The sequence below is a fragment of the Pocillopora damicornis genome, chromosome 10 (genome assembly GCF_964200805.1).
Source record: "Pocillopora damicornis chromosome 10, jaPocDami1.2, whole genome shotgun sequence".
Classification (NCBI taxonomy): domain Eukaryota; kingdom Metazoa; phylum Cnidaria; class Anthozoa; order Scleractinia; family Pocilloporidae; genus Pocillopora; species Pocillopora damicornis.
The window spans coordinates 3,919,681-3,943,560 of NC_142679.1; the positions used below are offsets into that span (position 1 = coordinate 3,919,681).

Sequence of the window (23,880 nt, forward strand, 5' to 3'; positions counted from 1 at the left end):
AAAATCTATTTAACAAACTGAGTTCTCATGTTGCCGTGGGTCTGTTCAGTAACAGATCACAGATGACGTCACAATGCAGTACGATTGAGTGACCGATGATCACAAGGAATAGAAAGGATTACTTGACAACTCATCACCCGTTGAGGAAGTACATACATAAACTTTTATCCTTTTTAAAACAAAGAATAATTGTCATCCATCTCAAAAAAAATAAGTTAAAGTGGCTCTGCAATGATGAACTGGAACAGCACAACCATTCAAATACAATGAATCAATATAGACGAAGCAGCTCTCTTTGATTTCAGTCAGTTTCTTCCAACACGGAAACTGACAGTGGAATGATATATGATATGATCTGTGAACTTCCGCAGTACGAAAAACTGAGCAACGACCAACGAACACGACAAACATGCTACAACTACATACAAAATGATTCCGGATTACAAATTTGGAATTCAATCCTCGAAGGCAAAAGGATTTTTTTTAATGCAAATGAGTTTACCATCAGCTGAGAAAACCGCGTCACGTAACGCGCTGTTCATCACATGAATGATCACGCGTGCGTTACACGCGCAACGGTTTGCGCATTTTTTGCAGTCGCGTGGAACTTGGAACTAGTTTCGTATTCTCATACGCCGAAAAGTATGGCGGATGGTCAGAGCGAAAATCATGCGTGGACAAATTTGTCTCCTCGCATCATTTTCGTCCGTTTAAGTAAGGATAAATCCAAAGATACCGTTGAAGATGAAATATTCAAGTACATTAAGAAAGTGTTGGATGAATCAACTGACGGTGACAGCGAGTTGGAAAAAGCCAAAAATTGTGTCACTCTGCCAGACTTTGGCACGAGTAAGATTGTCCAAGTTGCAGTGGGTCCGGCGTTCATAGGATTTCTCTTTCATGATGGTCGTGTTTGCAGGGTTAAATGTGTTTCAAAAAGTGTCGAAGGCACACAGACATCGATTAATTCACAAGGCAATTCAGAGGAACCAATATTTCAAGTGAAAAGCGACGAAGTGTACGCGAAACAACTTCAAAATCAGTTAAATGAAGAGATCAGGATCAACAGGACTTCACCAAGCAGGTCGCTAGTGCACGGAGGAGCGACATCTTCACCTCAATTTTCATTTCGAGCTTCCGATAGATATGGCTTAGGAAATGCTTTTCTTAGTAATCGGACAAGGCAAAGAGTAGCGAGACCATGGACGGCAAGAACAAGTTCTAGTAATTATGTCACAACTCAGGTTAAACAAGAAACTCAGACAAAAAGTGAAGAACCACAACAATCAAGCAATACGAGATCGTCGCCTGTAGGAGACGGTGAATCAAGCAGTCACGAAACAAACGCAGATGAATCAAAGCAATCTTCCAATTCTGATAAAAACATAAATCCTGATGAAAGTTGTACTGATGGGGGCAATTCAGTAACTTCAGTTACATGTAATACTAAATTAGAAGACAAAGAAACAGCTGGAACTTCCAATCCAAATGTGCAGGACAAATGTAATCAAGAGGTAGAAAATTCTTCAGGAAATCTGTCTGCAAATCATTCCTCGTTAGAGACTTCATCTAGAAGTTCTAGTTCTCGTCGGTTGGTTTCTTCACCCACTCTCCTCCACAGGACAGTCTATACAGCAAATCTTCCTGGAGTGGTGAGACCCTGGCCTCCATATGGTATACCAGTAGTTGGTTCTGTGCAACAATTTCCACCGTACATCAGCCGTGGAAATCAGATGTCTGGTAGGTCTTCTGTACCACTCCAAGCTCATGTTGTGCGTGCTCATCTTGAGGAGCAATTGGCAGGTGCGTATATGTTTTCCAGAGGGCCCACAAGTACTAATTTTCAACGAACAGAGGAGAGAGCTGCTGGTGACAATAGTAAAACCATTAACAGCAATGACCCAGATTTTTGTTATCCTGAAATTGGCAACCTGGAGTGGCTGGAAGTGGAAAACGTGAGTGAAGCGGCATGCGCCTGTACTTCATTAAGGGGTTTTTTGGTGTTTTACAATTGTCCCTGTTATGACAAAATGCTTGAAAAATTGTTGGTTTGATCTTTCTAAATTCTGAGTTTATCTGTGCTGGGTATTTTTCAGGCATTAGAGATGGGAAAATTCTCTGGCCACAGCACAGAATTTTTAAGCTCAAGTTTTCAATAGCTGTTGCTGTTGTTTATTAAGATGTTGAAAACCCAGATTGCTTTCATATTACATGTATTTAACCCTGGAACTAGAAGAGTGACTGGTTTCTAATATCTCCTTACAGTATCACCCAAATAATAAGAGCATGATAATAAAGGAAAGGATCATCATTATTTAAGAAGCTCTCGATTGTCAAACAATTCTACTAATGCCAGTACCATTGGAATTGAAAGTGGGAAAATGAGGAGATTATGACTAGTAATGATAGTACTCTCCTCCTGCTTTATGACTCAGTGAAAATCCTGTTTTACTTTGTAGATATGATTATCCCCCAAATTGTGAAGTGAGTCTGACTTTTTTCAGTGGCTTCCTAAAGAAGGAAAAAAGATTAAGAAATTAAAAGCATCATAAATGAAGCTGTTAAATTTAAAGTCGTTATAAAACTGTTCAATGAGTGTTCTCGTTGCATTGTTTTCTCTCAAGAAAGATTAGGATGGTGATTGATCTAACTGCTTTATTTTCTTTTTATTGTGGACTTCTAGTTTTTTACATCATCAGTTGTAAATCTTGGCGGAAATATATCGAATCTGTTTTAGGAGGGTTCTAAAGAAGGTTACATGTATCTGATACTTCACTGACAAACTTTGACTTGTGCCTCGTAACAAATTATTTTTGTGCTTCTTGATTAAGCATACTGAACACTGTCACATAATGGGGCACAAACAATATCCAACAGCAGAGAATTACACATTTTGGTTTAATGAGATAGATGATGAGATATAATTAGTGCTTCCTCTTATTATTGTATAAGCTTAGAGCAAAGTGTGTTTGTAAGAGCTGGAAGAAAAACTTATTAAGTAGAAAAACCATCTTAGCAAACAAAATGAACTCAGGAGTAGCATACTATGGACAGGGACTCAATATTGAAATGGTTGGATGGGATGTCAAAAACTTTGTGTTTTATGATTATAATCCATCTAGTAATACTTAATTTTAGTTGATTCTATTACCTATAACAGCTTTTCTTTGCATTTTCATCTTGCTCAAAAAGTTGATTGAATTGGTTTGTGCTTTCAAACAATTCTAGCAAGTATTTTTTTTTTCTTTCATCAGGGGAAAGAAGTTGCTTTCTCACACATAGCAGCAATGCATTCAGAATTTGTTCTGGTTGAGAAAGGAACAGGAATCCTTTATCACTGGCCCTATGAAAGTGATGTGGCTTGTGATGTTGCCATGGAGATTTCATCTTCACTTGAACCCAGTTATTTTCCTTTGGCGAAACCACACCCATTAGGAGAGGCTCTAGGGCTGGACAGTGAAAAAGTTTGTCTTCTGGCAGCATCAAATGTGCGTTGTTCACTAGTGACTTCAAGTGGAAAGATTTGTACATTTTACGACAAGCTTCTTAGAGGTGTGTGTTCAGTAAATGTGATTCACAATGTACAGTAATGGAGGACAAAATGTGTAGAATTGGCTTGAATTTGTGGATGGCAATGAAGTCATTCTCAGTTAAAGACAAATTTAAATCTGTTCCCATTTTTTGCATTTTGACCCATTGTGAATTCTCACTCAAGAAGTACTCTTAGTAATGAAAAACTGTGAAACTATGAGGTACATGTGTGTACAAGCATAATTTTGGCTCTGATAATTCAAAGACCTAGAATTTTAGAATATACCAACATGTACGACTACTGAAGGATTGATCCATAGTGAATTCTCACTCAAGAAATACCATTTCCCTTTTTGCCTCTTGTGATTTCATCAACAAAACTGCAATGCAAATTCCCATAGTGTGTCATTATACAGCTTTTATTTAGAGCATCAGATGGAGAAATCCTTTGTCTGGATGTTGGCAAAAACAGTCTTTCTCAGGAACCTCTCATAGAAAAGTTCTAGCAGAGTTGACATATCCCAAGGCCTGAATAACATGTATTGTAGGATGCCCCTTCCCTGTCTGTAGCCTCACTTTTTCTTGATAAAGAAAACATGAACTAAATGTCTCTAGATTTAAATTAACAGTAAATGCACAATATACCTCTAATCCAAACTTTTGATTTTTGTCCCTCTTAGAATCGAATTGTGGAGATCCTCCTGCCCTAGTGCAGGAGCTTTCTCATTCTGCAAGGACATTTGCTGAACTTCTGGGAGAAAAAATTGTCTCTATCAGCTGTAGTGAATTCTTTTCAGGCTTGATGACACAGTCTGGTAAAATATTCTGGTGGTGAGTTTGATGCCATACTGCTTTAGGCATGTCATTTGATATAAACAATGTAACTTGTGGGAACAGTATTGAGTACAGATTGCACATGTTCAGTTGTATGGTGAGCCTTGTATTCATTAACCTATTTCAAGCACTTAGTTTGTAAAATGGGGTGAAACAGCAATTGATGCCATAGTACACTTGGAGGAGTGAAAAAATGAGAGAAGCATGGGTCTGGTTGACCCAACCAGATATATATATATATATATATATATATATGCATTATGCATGCTCACTAGTTTTTCTAGTTTGAGCACTCTGGCATGGCTTAGATGATCCCACATATGTGAGATCACTTGAGGTGGCTATATAGTCTTTCCTCCATCCTAGCATTAGCACTGCACTGATGAGGCCCAGAAGGCCGAAACAGTACTGTCTGCAGTTAGTTATATACATATATATATATATATATATATATATATATATATATATATATATATATATATATATATATATATATATATATATATATATATACATACATTCATATATATATATATATATAACTAACTGCAGACAGTACTGTTTCGGCCTTCTGGGCCTCATCAGTGCAGTGCTGATGCTAGGATGGAGGTAAGGCTATATAGCCGCCATATATATATATGTATATGTATATGTATATGTAATTTTATATATATATGTATATGTATATGTAATTTTTTTTTTGTTTTATTGAACAAACTTGTCCAAACAAGATGACTGGGTGTCAGTAAAATTCTGTGTCATTTTTTACACTTCATCTTGACCTCTGTTTTACTTATCGCTTGTTCTAAGGGTTATTCTCAGACAATATTTTACCTTAGTATCGATCAAACTAGTGTATATTTACTTTTACTTTATGACTGTTAATAACGTTGAAGCAAACTTGTGAAGAAGCCTTGTTCAGTGTTCAATTGTTTATTCAAGTCACTCTTGTTTACTTTACTTGCTTTCTCTCTTAGGGGATTGTTACCAGCAGAAGAACGCCAAAACTTCAGGCAGAAGTTAAGCAAGGCAACAACTCAATCAAGCAATATTAGTGTCAATGAGAAAGTTCAGCTTCGTCAGCATTTTCCTGGGTTCCCTGGTGCTTTAGTTTACAAATGCTGTGAGGTCAGGGGACCCATAGTGGGGCGTCTGCTTGGTCATGAGTCGCCAGAAGGAACAAGCACCGTTGTGACAAAGATTAAGGTTGAACCACTCTTCAAGAAAAGTGTGTCTAGCGACAAAGCGGACAGTGGGGCGGTGCAAACAGACACAGATATACCAGCCGCGAATTCTTCTCGAGCGAAGGCTGTTGAAGAAGAGTTAATTTCCGGCCAAAAGGATTTTGCTAGATCCTCCAGTCCTCACACGAGTGTAAGAAGGAAGGCGCAGTTCTCACACGTGTCAAGTAATGCCTTTGAAATCTGGGAGGTCAAAGATGTTATTTTTCTTGAAAGCGAAAACAAACTGTTGGGAACTGTTGCGGCAATCGATGGCCCTCATGTTATTGTGAAGGTTGCAAACGTGATGTCACCATCAGAATCGTCACTACGCGTCTTCAAAGTATCCGAACTGGAGCCTGTACCAAGTGAGAGTGCCGAGGGAAGCGCATTAACTCAACCATTACCAAAAAGTTCGTTATATAGAGGTTGTATTCAACATACGCCAAAGTGTGTTGTCAGCAGCTCGCCCCGATCGGGAGGCAAAGATGTTCTCTCTGGTTTTAAACCAGTGGCCATGACAGCCACATCGACAGGGATCTCTCTCGTTGTGCAGCGTCTCTCAGATAAGAAAACGTTCTTTATGGGACCAGCCATGGAACAAGTTGTGGACAGTAGTAAGGTGTACACGTGTAGTGGAGATGTTAATGTACCCTCGAGTATTGATGATGGTTCTTGCACAGTGGAAGCTGAGGCCATCCAAAGCCAGGAAGGAGCCCTTGCGCCAGTATCTTTGGTGCCTTCGGACACTTCTTCAAAGCCGACCATTGGGCTGAAGAGAAGGAGAAGTAGTGACGAAAACGATGATGATGATGAAAGCGACACTTCACATTCGCTTCAGATGAAGCCAAACATCGAATCATCCACATTAAACAGACTTCTTCCTTGTAACTTCCATAGTACCAACCAGAAATTTCCTTTGCTTCACTCTTCAAGTGATTATGACATTGTTCTGCTGACTGATGTCAACGGCTGTCTATATCCAAGGCCGTTTGGGACCAAGTTGTCAAATCCGAATGTTGGTGAAATTCCTCCTGTTCAGAGTTTTGGTCTTGGGACGCGATTAGGTCACAGTTCAGAAGGCAATTCTTCGCCTGAAAGAGTGTTGATAGCGTTTATAGGTTGGTTTCATTTAGTTTTTCGGGGACGATTTCTTTTAAAACACTGTCTCTTGTGACAACTTTAATTGTAAATGAAAATATCAAACTTTAAATTATGTTTGGTAGTGTCATATCCACGAATTGAATCATTGTTTCCGGTTGAAGCGGAAGCTCCGTAGTTTTTGGGTAACTTTTCCTTTTCAAGAAACAAGGTTTCTGATTGCTTTTACAGCATAAAATTTGCAAAACATGTGTTGAAGACAGTTTACCAAAAAAAAATCGCAAATTTTATTAATTTACTTTCGAATTCCTTGACGCAGTCTTTTGGTCTTTTGATAAATCGTTTGTTGACGAAGGTTGTGTGGACGAGTGGGATACTAACGTTTTTCGTTTTCCACGTTTTTGTGGATTTCTTCGCGCGCCATTTAAAAAAAAAGGTTGTTCGGTCACGATGTTTGAGGATATTTCGTGTTTTTGTGGATTTCATCTTGCTCCATCAAAAAACAAACAGAACCAAACCAAACACTAGGGCAATATCTACAGTAGAAAACGTGAATGAGAAAACTTCGTCAAGAACCCATACTTCCTTATATTAGGACACACCTACTGTATGTCCTAAAATTTGTTCTTAAACGCCATTTTCCATTTTTCTCACAGCATTCCAAGAGCAACACCTTATACCAGCTGTGCAATCTGGCGTGGTGGATCGAATCCAAGAAGCACTGGACTTCCTCAAACAGCTGAACAGCAGTAAAGACATCGGAAAAGGAAATAAAAGCGTTGTAAAGGGGTCCAAAAAGGTTGTCATCACTGACGCTCACGGTGAAGTTCACGGAGAGCCAGTGGGACAAACTGTTGTAGTCAGCAAGAGAGTTTTACAGCTGCTTCATCAGCATTCCACTTCCAATCAAAATGTGTTGCACATTTGTTGTAGCAATCCAACATTTGTTGAAGACCGAGATGGAATCCAGAGTGTTATAAAGAACAACAGTAAGGGTACGTGCATAGCTAAACTTGACCTTTTAAAAGAAATAACGAACTTGTGTTTGTTACGTTTTATTAAAGTTGTAACTTTTGTTTGTTTTTCAGAGGTAACTGTGCCTATTAATGTAGGTTCCAAGAGCAGTAGTGAACTGTCAGTAGATGTGAGAGGATTGCACATGTTGCTGAATGATTCTCTATTTGCCAAAGAATTTGTGCCCATGGTAAGGCCATTTCTCTTTTCCAACAACTTTCAACTGAACGGCAAAAGTAATCCAACATTGCATTGGTTCTGCTTAACTTCGTTCTCTGATTTGTCTATGAAAGTCCTGCCACCCTCTCAACCAATCAGATTAAAAAATGAAACCAATCGCGACCTGTCACTGCGTTTTCCCGCGCTTTTGGGCAAGTTGCCTATTTTTCTTTTCTTCAAGTTCTCATTGGCTCCTAATGATATTTTTCTTTGCTCTGACTGAGCATTGCGGTTATTTTGAATTTGTCTTCACGGCACTCGATCGAACTGCGACCTGTTCATTTTCATAATTTTCGATAATTTCAAGTTTTTTTCCTAAAATCATTTTGTACATTCAAGTATTTTGTTGAATGATAAATGGGGAGTACGCATGGAAATTGTATATTTTGACTACAAGTAAATCTGGGGCCGTCAATTTCTGGTTAGTTTTGATCATGAATTAACCACACCTTTCAAAATGGTTATTTATTCCCTGTCAACAGTGGATAGCAGATTGAATGTTTCCTGTTCGTACTATAACAATCACCGTCGGTGGAAACGCGTGAGCGAATCCTTGAGCTTGCGCGCATTAACGCTGTAGTCAATCATCCTGCCATACTGCATGTTAGAGAAACTTTGGTTTTTGTATTTCAGTTGAAAGAACGAGATGCCTGTGGGAATACTCCTTTCATGACAGCTATCCAGTGCCACAACTTTAAGGCTGCTATGTACATTCTGGATTTTGTGGAGAAAGACAAAGGTAGGTAGAAGTGACTCTGACAAGGGTGATGTTGTGTTCTTGGGCGAGAGATACTTTTCATATTGCCTATCTCTACCCGAAGTATAAATGGCTGATGTATATCATAGAGGTAAAGGTTTCGACACGAGCCGGTAAATGCCGCCTATAAGGCCTCTTATCGTCGTCTGTTTAGTCTGTGAGCAGGTTCGTGTTTAGATTTCGCCTTACAGCCCCTTTTCCGGGCACAGCCGCCTGTTACATCATCTGCAGCCGCCTATGGAAAAAGTCATTGAAATCTCTGAGAGGGCTTTTTTAAAATAGAGGTTTTACAGTATTAAAGATGATGTTATTGTACTTGTGACATTTTTCGCATTCCGTAGACAACTGCTCCTTGAAGGAAATGATATTCCCAGCAGCATTCAACGGCATGACGCCTCTTCATGCTCTCGCCGTCGCCTGCACTGAGAATCTTCCCCCCAGTGGACTGGGAAACAGCTTGACTGTGACTAACCTGCCTTCCAGTTACACGCCAAGGATTCTGTTGAAGTTGTTTCAAAGCAGATATCCGTCAGCTTACAGAGCCACCATACCACCTATAGACATGGAGGGAAGGAAGGTAAAATTAATTGCCGCTCCTGATGAGAATTTTAATACATTTTCAAGAAGAAAGGTGACGAGAAGGTACTAGTATCATCCGCTGGTCGGGAGAAAAATAAAAATAAAGTTTCCTCCCTCCTCTCCCCGCCCCCCGAAAAAGGAGAAGAAAAGACAGACCCCCGATGAGTTCCCGAAGAGTTTCTGATCAGTTCTTGTCAGGACTTTAAGTCTTGTGTATTCTTTGTAGTTGTATCGCACGAAGACCCCAAAGCAGAAGGTAATTGAAAAACTGCAAGCCAAAAAAGCGAAGAAGACGCATAAGAAGAAGCCCTCTGAGGTGAAGAGAGGTAACTTACTAACACCACCCACGTCTGGTGGGAATGGACATCCGTGGTCAAGGCGATATGTCGATGGAGGAGCGCGGATTCCCGTGGTCAGCAGTCGACGGGAGTCTTTAACAGGTGAGGGATTATTTATGCGGTGATCGGCCAGATGCTCACCGAAAAAGACATTGAATAGGTGCTTCTGGGATATTACTCGTGGGTTTTTTATTCACGACGGATTGGAAAAAGAGAACGAAGCAGCAACATCAAGAACTGCTGTGTGTGAAGAGAGATATTTTCAGATAACCTGCATAACCGACGTCTTAGGTCAGCGGAGTGATGTGGCTAGAGTCGCGTGCAGGTCAATACGAAGTATGTTTCTGTCGATGACAACTCCTACAGCCTCAATTCGTCCTCCAAGGGAACCCTTAATTATCGTGCTAATTACATTTCACATTATTCCGGGGAGATTAGTTGGGTTGAGTTGAAATTAACTTAGGAGGTGATGCTTTTTTTAAGGTTTCATTCTCTTTCATACCTGTCGTTTCCCCTCGACCACTGAACAATATTTCTGCAGCAATTATTTGAACACAAATTCCTAGCCCTCGCTGATGCCTAGAACTATGTTTCGGTTGCGCCTTTTTTTAACACCTGGTTAATTTTTGTTTTATTAGGAGTGGTGACATTTTCTGATCCTAAAGAACTGAGACAAGCTCTGGTGGAGATGGATCATCACATGGTGTCCAGTGAGATGACCGCACCCGAAGGTGGACTTGCCAGCTTGGTGCAACATGTTCTGCATGTCAAACTCACTGAGGTTTGTTGTTGACAATATGTAAGAAAATCACTCCGTCCAGCTTAGCTCTACCTTACATTCAAAATCTCTTCTTGACCAGGTGGCCTCGAGGTCGAGTTCTGCACTGTCAGTTAAGGAATCAACGAGGATCTTTAAATCAAAAAGTACAGACCGCGAACTCATTTAGAAAGAGGTCTTCATTAGATGTCTTCAGCGCATCTGACTGGTGCAGGAAACAATTTTCAGTGACGTGTAATGACTTGAATGACTGACGCGCATCGAAAGCAACACGAGTCAATTTGAAATCATCGCTTAGTCTTCAGCACCGGTCATAACCGACAGTTTAAAGATAACAAAAAATTTGTGTGTCCGAAGCAGAAACAGAGTTTTCGGCAACAAAAGCAGATTTGAATTCCAATGGAACTCGCAGCAGAGTACAATTTGCTGAATCAACGAATCACAGCACGTTTTGTATCTGAGATGGGAAATAAAAAGGGTTATTTCCTGCATATCGTAACCTAAACTATCACAAAGATATTTCACTAAAGCAACTAATATTTGAGTTTCGGATTAATTTCCAGGTAGAGAACGAGGAGTCAGAGAAGAACGAGATGGAGGTGGGCGTCAGAGGGGGAGTGTACAATGTGTCCAATGTTGACGGAGTACCCAAGATAAGTCCAAAGTCACAGGCAACTACCAGTGGTGACATGCTCAGCAAGACGGTAATAACGATGGTATTGATAAGAATGATGAAAATAACAATAATAATAATCATCATCATCCTGATGATAGTTGTAATAATCTTAGTTCTGATGATGATTGGTTGAGTATAATGACAATAATCATGGCAAGAATGTTATAATAATATTTATGATGATGATGATTATAAATATCAATTACCTCTTTATCGAAGCCTCAAGTCTTCATGTAACCTGTTGCCTGTGTTTATTACTCTTCAAGTTATTCAGCTTTGCGAAGACTAGTTAAAATGTGAATTTCAACGGCTGGTTGTTACATCAACTTTCAGCTGTTTAGTAAAACCGTGCTCTAGATCATCTTTTTGTGTAAATGTTGATTTTAGAGCGTGAACAGTGTCAAGATGACTTAAGGCTAACACTGCTTTGCTTAAACATCCCAGTCAAGAAAAAGAATCACTTGGCCCATTCATGGTCTAAAATCGAAGCCCATGTTAGACTGAATTTCAACAACCCGCCCATAATAACTCCTAATTGTTGTGCCTCATCTTGTTCTGTATGTAGTGAATGAAATGTTTAACTACATATAACTGGAATTAAACAATTAACACATTGAAACATTTTTTACACCATTGTGTGCACCGTCTTTGCGTAACATGTTCAACGAATGTGATCCGAGATGGTTTCAAGCATACCAACTTCAGATTAAAACCTACTTTATGTAAGAGTAATTTAAAACCCCTTTGCTATACTTAGGAGATGGCGTTACCGAGGTTGTTACTGGTCCTGAATTCTTCCATTTTTGTCTTTAGGAAGAAGAAGATAAATTAATATGCCAGCTTGTTTGCCGTCTTTTGCCATATCCAGAGGTTAGTAGTGGTAGCATTTTGTCAATTTTCAAGATTTTTGCGGGTAGGGACTGGTTTGTTCCATCAGCATGAGGAGGATTGGGAAGAGATATATTTTTAGCAAGGGGGTGATTGGCAAACGATATCGAAATAAACCATGGCTGTACGGTGAATCTTCTTCATCTTGTGACGTTTACTTCTACTTCTTGTGAGATACATATCCTTGCCGGCAAGACAAGGTGTATTTTCATGGAACTCTTCCTTTTTCTAAGATCGGAATTTTTAATTCTCCGTACTTATCACATAACGTTCCACAACGCGTAAGTTCTGAGAACTGACGGTTCTCTGTAGGTTACTATTTGTATTGCGCTTACTTACCTGCTCCCCTTGGCTGCTTTTAGTCGAGAAGTGCGTTTTCACTGATTTGTATTCTTGGCTCATCATACTACATTATAACGTCACTTACAATGTTTCAGATTGCCACAGCCACAAACAGAGAGGGCGAGACAGCCCTGGCTTTCCTGGTGAACAATTCCCGCTGGGTCAAACTGAGTGCAAATCAAAAGCAGCGTCTCTCTAAATACGGCAGCATCTTGCTTGGGCAAGACGCAGCGTTCCCTGTGAAGCGAGAACAGAGACCCCAGCAAGAAGTCTCTCGCTCTCCACAGGAAGACGAAATAATGACGGAAATCAATATCACAGGCGTTTCAGATACCACTATGCTGGAAACTAACCTTCTGGCACAGCTCGATGATATCTCGAGCAGCTTCCGAAGCATCGTGGACACACTGCAGGCTTTGGAGAGGCGATGTCAGCTGCCTGAACAACCGCGGCAGCAACAGCAGACTTCTCAGACAGGTGACGAGAAGGATATGGAGAAGCTTCCTGGTAACGAGTCGACATCAGGTGGAAACGAAACACCAATGGATGTAGCAAGCGAAAATACAGCAGGGAGTATTGACTTGATAGGATTTCCTCCCAATACAGCAGTTGTTCCTGATGATCTCCCTGGTGACAGTCTACCAGTTTTGATACAACTCATACAAAGCTGGCCCTCCGTGGTGTCAACGATACTGGGTTACTGCCCTTTTGGCGCTTCATCAGGGAACTCAGATGTGCACATGACGAAGGAGGCTTGTGGTTCCGACGACTCACCTCCAAAAGGTCCATCTCGATGTAACCCGGTAGATTCTTGCATCCTGGATTTGTTTGTCTTTGAGTTGCTCTCTCACTCTGATGAAGCCGTTTTGATGACTCTTGTGGAGATGATTGTCGATGAGATGAATAAGCATTCCCAAAACATGACGCTAGATGCTGTTTATCGAATTGCCCAATTGCAAGGCGATCTAAGCCCTGCGGATGTCGCCATTATGGTGGGGATGAAGTTCTTGAGGTCTGTTATTCGTCAATTGGCTGTTCATCTCAGTCGCTCTGGCTTGTCTTACGTCGACCTCCGGACTCGCCTTGGGTCCAGTCCTTCAACGCCCAGTACCAGAAGCAGTCAGGGGGACAATTTAGAATTTAAGAGGAAAGTCAGGTAAGGAATGAAGAGCAATCTTCAACAGAATGTCGTCGAAAGTATTCTGGAATTGCTTTGGTTTTTCGATTCTTCACCTCAGTACAGTTCTTTCAATGCATTTAAAAATACGACTTGGATGATTCTTCTTTTATCACTAACTAAACAAGGACACTCCTTTTGCAACTTGTTACGTGCCTATCTACTACGAGAGGTTCTGTGTGTGTAAGTGATTGTAAGTGTTTGGACGTCGTCCTCTGTATAGTTAACCTTTAACTCCCAAGATCTCATTAGTCCTTCCCTTTGCTGTCCCTTACAGTTCTTATTATGTCAGCTTGGAGAAATTGGTATTGGATCAACTAATAATCCACTAATTGATATCGTTCTTTATTCTCGTAGCTTGCCTGCTAGGGAGTGTATTGATATTGTAAGGAAAAATTCTGTTTTGGTCACTTATGGAAGTTAAAGGGTTAAGTGACCAAAACGTTAGTTATTTTTGCAGTCCTGTTGCACTGTATTCTCACCATCGACTTGTCTTGTTATCGATAACGTCATATTCTGTTATGATTGTAGAATGATCCTTCGCTCGTTTTCATGGCTAGCTGTTCACGAGCTGACTCAGGCTGCTGAGGCCTCCGTCCTTCCAGTTCGCGAGGGTGTGGCTAAACCCCAAGCTCGTTCTACTGGTTCGTCTGTGAGTAACAATGTTCCTAACCCCAATGGAGGATTTCCAGGAGGGAGGTTCCGATTTAGACCAGGTAAAGCATTACTGAGAGAATGCGATAAGTCTGTAATGTAAAATCTAAAGAAGTTTTTAAGAAAGCTTTGATTTATAAATTGTAGGAATCCGAGTGGGTGGTCCTTATGATTCAAGCACCAGACCACAGGATCCACCACTTAGGACAGCTCAGAGGTATGTTTAATTCAATTCTGTAAATCCAACTCTGTCCGGAATTTTCTAGATATCTTTTCAGTAAAACGTATGAATAATGTATTCAAAATAAACTCTCTCGAAACTTCCAAGAAGGGGGTGGGTTGGGGGGTGTCACTATTTGTCTGTTCTTCTAGACCCAGTCGTTTATTGAAGAGTAGGATGAGGACGTTTTAAGTGGGGGGAGGGGGGGGAGGGGGGAGGGGGCTAATTAGAAACAGGGCTCACTAAGCCAAGTGCATTTTGAATGGGGCTCTTTTTCATTAGATGCTCCTGCAGTCTATACCCGCGTTGGTTTCCCTCAGAATTTTTCTGCGCGTGTGTGACTTAATATGTGTTCTACATTAGGATTTCGCAAACCAATGTGACAGAAAATTCCTCAGTGTGCCGCGGTATCAGACTAGCAAACATCTCTGAAGGACCTTCCGGGATCGCTAACAAGAAGCGCGCTCCAAGCCCCTTCAGGGCCCCTTCCTATGAGGTTTCCAGGCTGCATGGCAAAAAGAGTTCCCTAGTCGACAGTGACAGTGACTCTGCTGACGAAACTGATCACGTTGGAGCTTTAAGTGGCGACGGTGATAGCGACATGGAACTAGACGAGCGAGATCAGCGGTCTGTTTCCTTGACGACAGGAATAACCCATGACCACCCCTATGCTTGGGCCTTGGATGGTCGCGTTGCCAGTTTGAATGAGGGAAACAACTTGCCCGGACATATTCACGTGAGTCTCAAATGATGAAAGCTAAAAATGGTCCTTGTACCGTAAATGGCCTTAAAACCGTCAAAATGATCGAGAATCTACTGTTTCTGAAGATATTTTTGGAGTACAATTATGTCTGTTGTGGTCGTTTTTGTTTGTTAATTTTTTCCTCTGGTTGTTGTTCTCTTTGTTGGTTTTTCCCAAGTTTCCTCCTTTCCGAGGGAACTTTCGCAAGTAACATGCTCGAGGTATCCCACTGTTACTTTTCAGATTCCACAATGGGCGACCCCCGTCGTTTCACCTCCGAGCGTCCACACTGGAAATTGTTACTTGACTCGCATGTTCTCGCGGCTGGTAAAGGAGACTTTGGACCTCATGACAACTCTCACTAAAGACACCCACCCCACTCAGGAGGGTAGTGCCATGCTGCCCTCTCTCACTACGACCCAGGAGGAACGTCAGTCCGTTCAGGACCATGTTATGTCCGTTCTCGAGAAGTCATGGCTGTGGCTGGCTGGAGTGCTTGACGTGGTCGAGGGTCAGTTGCGGATGGGAAAAAATTTTGATACCAAGGTTGGTCTTTACGTTACAACTAACAATCTTACGTTACATTCTCTTGACCATTTATACCCTAACATCGATGTCCACTTTCTCTATACACTTCTCTACTCATTTCCTTTGGTACTGACAAGGAGGATTTGTTTAAAGATCAAAGCTTCCTAAGTTGGCGATCATTTTCTTTATTCTCGTGATCTTGATGAATGGTTCAACAATATTAATGTAAGAAGAAATTAGTGGGTGATCCTCGGATCAGCGCCTTGGAAGCTTATTTCAAATTTAGGGCAATAATATTAATGAGTCCTATTCCTGTCTTGGCGTATCACATTTGCTTTCTTCTGTAAGATATTTGCATATTGTTTTTTTCTCCAGCGATATCTAGCGTCACTACAGCGGCCTGAAGACACTGAGCTGGCCATGTTGGGAAGATCTTTGTCGACCATACCAGGGGCCTCTCCTGAGGAATATTTGATGTTCCTGTTGAGGGCTCATAATAATGAACACAAGGACTCACTCCCTGTTGTGGATATGCTTTGGTAAGTTTTATCGCTTTAAGTTTTACTGCTTTGTTAAATTTTACTGCTTTGGTAAGTTTTATTGCTTTGGCAAGATTTATTGCTTTGGTGAGTGTTATTGTAAGTTTTATATGGTAAGTTTTACTGGGGGGTTGGGATTAAAGAAAAATTCTTCTTGGCCTAGTTGTTCTAAGGGCGCATCAAGCTACGCAGTGGATAAATAGCTAACCAGCAGATAGGTGTTAAGAAAACGTACTGCGCTATCCATCTGCTAGAGATTCATCCGTGGAAAGTGTTATCCGCCCTTCCAACGGTCGGGGCTTGTTGTGTTATTTAGTAAACCTTTCTTGAGGGTCCCGTGGATGTCTACTTGATAAATATCATCTTACTTAATTTCTTAGTTATGAGCACGCTGTGTATGTTCTGGACGCATTCATTTACTCCATGACGCACTGGCCTCGACTGGCTTCAACCCTCAACCGAAGAATTTCCACAACAAGCACCGATGGAGACGACTCTTGCCCCAGTTTCTCTCAGCCTTCACAGCCCGAAGATGGATCTTCAAGCCCGGAAACTAAGCCCTCACCTACCACAGAATCAAAGCGGTGGCGGCGTCACAGCCATGAACGAGAAGCTATTATAAAGTTCTTTGGTATGGACGTTATACAGGGTGACAGAGAGAAGTTTCTGACCAGTCTTCAAGATACAATTCAACAGAAATTTCCCAAGGTACCCAAAGCATCTTGGGAAGTTTTCACTCATAATGTGACCATGGCCCGTCAGAAGTCTGAAGACCCAAATCTAGCGCAAAAGGAAAGTGACGAGGAAAGCGGACTACCGACAACGTTTAGTGCGATGGGATCGTAAGTACTGTTTGCATTAATTGTCCACGTTCCACGCGAGATAGAAACACTGGCTTCGAGTCAATCGCGTAAAATAGGTTTTTAAAAAGTTAACTGTCTTTTGGTGTTGAACTTGTTTAGTTTGGTTTTCTTTAGTGACTGAGGCTCTTACCAGAACAGGAGCGTTACTTTCCGTTCGTGTGGGACTTCGTTAACGAGTTTAACGCTTCAATGTTTTTCTTTCGGTTAGTTTAGTTTTAGGTACATGTAAGTCTCGACTTTCTTTACCAGACCTAGTTTTCCATGTTCTCGTCGAAACATATAGAACTCTTTGCCATTACGATTATATTTTAATTGATAAGAAAAGATCCTGGACTACATTGATTTTTCTACACTTAGCATAGTGATTTGCCCAGAAATCTCGTGCCTTTTTCGCAACCAACCAAATATAAAACTAAAACCACTTCCCTGAACTTCTAAGGGAAAAACAAGCCTTAAGTGATTCTGATTTGTTGTTTATATTTCGGCAGGCACACCTACCCCTCTCCCCTAGTGACAAATTGGTCACCTGATCATGTGATAGGCAGATGGAAGATCTCTGTGGATTTGTTTTCCCGCCTGTTTCTGGCAGATGGGCCTGGGGCTGAACGAGAAAGTTTCTTGGCGGCACGCGCTGGTGTGGCGGGAAGATTAGCAAGGTCCGTATGCGCTTATGGCTTTTCCTCTAAAACATGAACTCATCTTTTCGATCATTGAATAAACTAACTCCACTATGCTTTTGTTGCCCAGGTTCCGCCGAGCTGCTTCTTATCTCCGTGAATCTATCACAAGCGAATCGCAGCAGCTTGGATCGTATGGAGGACTAGGTGCGAGAGTCAGCACCACTCTGACTCTGGCAGTCAAAAGACAGAAGATACAGGAGAATACCCTTAGAATACTCGGCGAGGTAATTATTATCGCTATTTGCCCCTTGTTGTTTTCCCGTAATTAATCGTTAAAGATTATTTAGGGCAGCAAGTTTGTGATTCAAGGCACTCTTAGATGCAGTACTAAAATCTCCTTGTTTTTTCCTTCTGTAGATGTCCACATTTCACTATAGCAACCTTCGAGTCAAGTTCGAGGGAGAGGAGGGCTCTGGGCCGGGTGTGAACCGGGGATTCTTTGCTGCCATGGCGAATGCCCTAAAAACGGACGAAAAGGTAACTATGTCGGAAAAAACGTTGTTCTTATTCTTCGTTTGTCTTACAATGTAGTCTCTTCCGATGTGGATTTCGACGTTTCGACAGTCAATCGCATGAAATTGGCGGATCTTTCGTGATTAAGAGATCGCTTACGCGTTGAAATCTTGTTTTTCCAGAATGCCATTTTTGCTAAAACTCGTTCCATGATTTTGGAGTCATTTGTCTTTCTTCCCGCCAAATGTACGATCGTGCGCGCCCATTGGTTCCATGTATTTGTCGTACTCGTCGCTGTAGTTAAGTCTAAAGTCGCTATAGTTAAGCTGAGAACAGATTACGTTAAAACGATGGATTGCGAACGTTGAGGCACACAAGTCTCCTTTGCTTAACACATTTCTCATTTTCTAGCTTCCAGTTGAAACCACGACTTTACTTCATGAGCCAGGGAAACTGCCGGAGCAAAGTGGGTTCTATGCTCCTAAACCGTTTGCGTATTCTGACAACTCCCCAGAGGAAAACAATATCAAGGTAATTATCTGGAATGTTAAAATGAGATTTCTTTGAATTCTGATACATGTTTGGCTGCACGTTTTCAGCCCAATTCAAGACGTACATGTACGTGCTTCATGCAGCACTCGTTTTGGACGACAATCCTGTTCTAGGTTAATTTTATCACGGTAGTTCAGTATTCCTTGATTGAGCCATGTGTCTGCAAAAAATGCACTTCGCATAGCTGAAGTTTTGTTAAGTAGATGGCACAGCCGCTAGGCGCGCGCAAAGAAACACGAGACGTGATTAACCTCTTTTCAAGTCTCCTATCTCTTCGTTTTCTGGGAACAAGGTTGAAGAAGTGAGTTGAGGTACAAAGCTACGTCCTCGTTTGTTTTTGGTCAAGCCTGCCGAATCGAGCAATATTAATCGAGTTTCAACATTACTTGGAATTGCGTTGGTCTTGCTTTGTGCTTGGACTACTGAGAAAACTCGTACCATTTTACAGTTTAGCCTCTGTGATTTAATGCAGAACTAAAATCAATCGTAACTTGGTGACTGGCGTTTGCTCGTGCTTAAGGCTGTCTTTTTATCTCTTTATTTTCACGCTTTGAGTCCTCATTGGCCATTGTGATATTTTTACAAACTCCAACCTATACGAAAACCCATAAAATTTAAGGACTTTGTCAAATTTTAAACCTTTTTGCTAGGTTTGCTACGCAACTCTTTTATTCTTCATGTACTCCTGAGGAGCGTGGGAGACTAAGAGTAACCCGCTTCGACACAGAACGTCGGTAACTTGTGAATTTATCTCGCTTTTATTTGTTTCAGAATCGTCGCCTGAAGATGTTCACTGCCATTGGCCGATTCATTGGTTTGAGTCTTTGGTTCAGTAACACCGTACCACTGAACTTTAGCCGCCACGTGGTTAAATTTCTACTAGAAAGGTACCGTTGTTGGAAAGAACTTAAATAATGTAACTTTATCATTGAGGGGCGCTTCAAGCTTACCAAAAATTACAAAATTGACAGCCTGGTGAGTCTGTTAAACCTGATGAAAGTCTGCGTTGATATGTCGAAATGTGAAATCATCAGTTTTTATGCCTGCTTTGATGTTAGGACTACTTTAATATTGGGACTGCGTTCGTAAAAAAGGTTAGAAGTTCCCAACCGCTGACAGAGACTTCCAACACCAGTTGCAGCAACAATCGAACAGATTAAAATATTTTTTTCATATTGTTGTTGTTTTTTGCTTTGTTATTTAGAGATGTAACTTGGGAGGACCTGGCGTTTTTCAATGCTGACCTGTTTGAGGGACTCAGTCGTATGATTCTAGATACAACTCACCCACTGATGACCTCAGAACGCTTTCAGGCCACATACTGCTGCCATTTTGAGGTATGAGCTTAAATAGTACATTGGTGTTACGGTAGCTAGAAGTTTCGCCCCTTTGTAAGTTTGCCCCCATCCCGACGAACTCGCCCCCGTCATCGCATGGTGATGTTACCGACCGTTGTTCTAGAAGCATAGAGTGTATATCTATTTCTACAGACAGCTATGTCGTCGATAGATAAGAAAACAGCTCTGTTATTATTTTGCGCTTACAGACTTCAGTGGGCGGCACAACAGAAGAACTCGTACCTGGAGGTTCGCAGATTCCCGTGACGCCTGACAATATCTTCAAATACGTCAGGTAATGTGGTAAACTTACTGTCAGAACGGGACATACATGTTTCTCTGAATTGGTTGACGCATCGATGTCACTCTAATGTGGTGACATGCTTTAATAGAAAGTTTAGACGATGCTACTGTGACAATAGTAATTTTGATTCAAGTGTGGGCAGGGGGATGGGGGGGGGGGGGGTCCTAGTTAGAAAGAAGTTCGAAAGTCCTTTCACAACCAGTTCTACCAACAAGTATATATGTTACTCTCAGTGTTGTTGTTAGAATTTGATTTACGTGAGAGGATCAGGTTGTTTTTGGGCGTGCAATGATTTGAAAATATCAAAGGACCTTGAATCAAGATTTCCCAATGCAGGATTCTTGTGAAAGCGAAAAGCTCCTAATGTTCTATTTTTATGATTACGAATATTATCATTTTTATTATTGTTGATAATTTGACCGTCGTTTCTTTGTTTAGACTTTATGCTAGCAAGGTGATGATCGGCTGCGTAGAAAACGAATTACGAGCCATGAGGAGCGGACTGAATGACGTCATTCCTTCTGAACTCCTAACATCTCTTACACCAGAGGTAAACCACCAGTTATGTGACCAGCAGTCATTTAATACTGTCTTGTTTGCTGCGTGAGGTGAAACTTAGATTCTACCCTCTAATTTTTCCCGCCCAGATTCACACTCGTAGTTCTTTTTTTCTCCTTTCCTTTGTAGGATTTTCAGCTCTTACTGTCAGGAGGAACGACAGATGTCGACATCAACCGTCTTCGCTCTGTGATGACGTTCAGTAACAGCAATGGCTGTTCCACCGATATCCTCGACAGATTTAAACGGTAGGTAACATTAGACCAACAGCTGATTCCTTATTCTACTTAGTGGCCGTCCTACATAACCGCTAGCTTAGTCTTGAGAATTTTTTATTTCAAGACAAGATCTCTTAGTTTTTTTCATTTTTTTTCCAATTCTCACCACTTGTTTTCTTGACCATGTACAAATTGCAAAGAGTGGTGACGTGATCATCTTGAGTTGTAGGAGGAAACTTTTTTACCCGTAAGCGCTCCTACAAGATGCGAAAGCATCCCTTGGATGATTTCCCCTATGATGAGTTCCCCTTTTGATGAGTTCCCTTTGATAAGCCCCTTTTCATACCCTCTATGATGACCCCCTCAGTATATACCCATCTGATAAACCTTATACTAATATCTCTCCCTTAATAAGCCTTCTATGATAAGCCCGTCTTTGCTAAGCCCCTCTGATAAGCCCCCATCTGATATCCCTCACGATACGTTCCCTTTGATAAACCCCTCCCTCAGAAGAGTCCTCCATTTGACAGGATTGGCCCCACCCCTCTGAAGCGCCTTCATTTGACAAGATAAGTCATCCCCTCTAATACGCTCCCTTCTTCTGAAAAGCCCCCCCCCCTCCACTCTGAGTAGTCCCCTCTCTAATAAGCCCCATGTCCACCTGGAGCTTTCATAGAATCCACGATATTTATGAAAAGTGGTCTAATTATGGACTAGCTCCTTTGTTCTCCACATTGCTGAAGAGACTGTGGAAGACCTCTCGGATCTTATCTCATCTGATCGAATGTAGGGTCTTGACCAGAAACCAATTCCCCCAGCCTGCAGTGAACAAATTTCACCCATAAGGTAACGAGAATTTAAATATTGATGACGATCTTTGCACCCTATTAAGGTGGTTCTGGTCCATTGTCCAAAAAATGACTCCTCTTCAACGACAGCAACTGCTTTACTTCTGCACAGGGAGCGCGGTTCTCCCAGCTCTGTCCGACAGAAGAGACCCGGAACAAGGTATGGTGTTCTCTCTTTCAGTGATGGGAATTTTTCTTGTCTTATCTAAGTTTAGGTCGCTATATTTAGACAGAAAAATGCGTTCTATCCATTGAAGAAGACGGGGAGAAGAAGATCTTCTCGAAAAAGTGTTTTCCAGATGAATTCAGGTTGAAATTGACCGATGTAAATTTAATTTGTAATTCAAAATGAGGCAGCCTTGGACCGGCTTCCCAATTCTTTTTTCCAATCCGATCACAGGAAAATGATCCCAGACAGTCGTGTCATTCCTTTTTAATCAAGCTATCCAGTGTTATTTAGCAGTATCTTAAACCAGGAGCGCATTATGATGGGCCAGTCCTTCTTAACCCTTTACACCCTAACATCAGTATGCATATTCTCCATACTTTCACTATCCATTTTTTAAGGTTCTGAAAAGGAGAATTTGTTAAACAATCAAGAGCTTCTTCAGTTGTTGATCATTTCCCTTATTCCCATGACCTTAATGCTTCATTCAGGAGTGATATTGTAAGGAGAATTTAGATGCCAGTCATCCTTAGGGGTTAAAGGGTTAACCCGATTGTTCTCACTTATGATATTTCCCAAGTTGAGGCTACGATTAAAAAGAACGTTGTTAAGGATTTTTATTTCAAGACTGTTTAGATGTGGCCATAAAAAGTGGAGGCTCACTTGTTTAATACTATAGCGTGATATGGAAATGGTGTCCCTGAAGAGACAATTTTCGTATTTTCAGACCTTAACATCACTGTGGATGTCATCAGTGGAAACACCAAGGCGTTACCCATGGCAACTACTTGTGGTCAGCGGATGAGCATACCGTTGTACCCTTCGAAGAAAATCTTGAAGAGAAAACTCCTCCAAGCCATCCAGTGTCAGGGTTATGGCTTGGGTTAAATAATTGTCAAGATGGCTCAACTCTTAATGCTTCTTTTCATTGATTACTGATTACCGTTTATTTTATCACCGGTATACTGGAACTTTGTCTTGTAAAGTACGATTCGTCACTTTGTGACGAGCCTTGCTCGTGCACACCAAACACTACAGGGAAAGCACCCTCTTCATTAGACTGCTGCGTGACTTTTACGTACCTTTCAATTTAATCTCCGATTATCAAATGACTAAAGTTTTGGAACCGTTTTTAGTTGCGCTTCTGTTTCTGTCAGGAATTAGAGATTAGCTGAGTATTTAGTTAAAGTATCGTACGTATTGTTTCCGAGATTGATGATAGCTTTAAGGTGACATGTTTCGATTCGTTTTTTAGCGTTGTTTGACTTCACAACAACGTAAAAATAAATGGTCGATGAAATGGACACATTTTTATTTAAGATAAAATGGCAGCTTTTTTCAATTAGTGGCCGCAAGAACAGCGTTAGGTCGCCTCGCGTATTTTAGGTTGATACAACGTGTTTTTCTTGAAAAAAGGCCTCCAGTATAAGTTTTTAGGACGCTGCTGGTGAAACGCTCTTATTTCCTGTATGAAGAAAATTAGATGGTTAAATAACTGATTGTTACAAATGTGAAAACATAGTGAGTAGGTTTAGTAATAAATAAATAAAGCACGAATGCTTACTTGCAGTTGAGTGTATTTCCATGAGTATAAAACCTCAAAGGGCGCTCGTTTAATTTTCAATGTTGGTCTTCCATCTTCTTCAGAAATACGTTTACGATAACCCAAAGTGGAATTATTTGAGAAAATTGGCTTGAACGATGTGGCAATGTGGTTTGCTGAGAACAGAACCTCCCGAAAAGGCTGAGGTCCAATAGCCAAAC

The 23,880-nt window shown here is 41.1% G+C and overlaps 1 protein-coding gene across 2 annotated transcripts; it reads left to right on the forward strand.

Annotated features, from left to right (window-relative positions):
• Positions 1–622: 622 nt before the first annotated feature.
• Positions 623–23,685, forward strand: LOC113681747 (uncharacterized). Of its 2 annotated transcripts, none has more exons than XM_089185820.1 (30): positions 623–1,955; positions 3,255–3,552; positions 4,212–4,362; positions 5,343–6,706; positions 7,343–7,681; positions 7,775–7,890; positions 8,553–8,658; positions 9,018–9,253; positions 9,482–9,695; positions 10,232–10,374; positions 10,935–11,087; positions 11,861–11,917; positions 12,373–13,433; positions 13,986–14,170; positions 14,256–14,325; positions 14,692–15,064; positions 15,314–15,616; positions 15,974–16,137; positions 16,518–16,979; positions 17,489–17,656; positions 17,748–17,904; positions 18,038–18,157; positions 18,545–18,664; positions 19,457–19,572; positions 19,890–20,022; positions 20,232–20,317; positions 20,765–20,876; positions 21,014–21,132; positions 21,995–22,110; positions 22,844–23,685. In XM_089185820.1, exons 1-30 carry the CDS (start codon positions 645–647, stop codon positions 23,002–23,004), a joined length of 8,514 nt encoding a protein of 2,837 aa, XP_089041946.1. In that variant the 5' UTR covers positions 623–644; the 3' UTR covers positions 23,005–23,685. The 2 variants fall into 2 exon arrangements, with proteins under 2 accessions (XP_089041946.1, XP_027054666.2); XM_027198865.2 differs by having other exon boundaries at positions 10,935–11,075.
• The last annotated feature ends 195 nt before the right edge of the window (positions 23,686–23,880 follow it).

Excerpts from the sequence above, each read along its gene's own strand:
- LOC113681747 (XM_089185820.1), top strand. The coding sequence starts at position 645 with ATGGCGGATGGTCAGAGCGAAAATCATGCGTGGACAAATTTGTCTCCT. Across the intron at positions 16,138-16,517 it reads CCTGTTGTGGATATGCTTTG|TTATGAGCACGCTGTGTATG; the intron begins GTAAGTTTTATC and ends TTAATTTCTTAG. Across the intron at positions 20,318-20,764 it reads AATATCTTCAAATACGTCAG|ACTTTATGCTAGCAAGGTGA; the intron begins GTAATGTGGTAA and ends TTCTTTGTTTAG.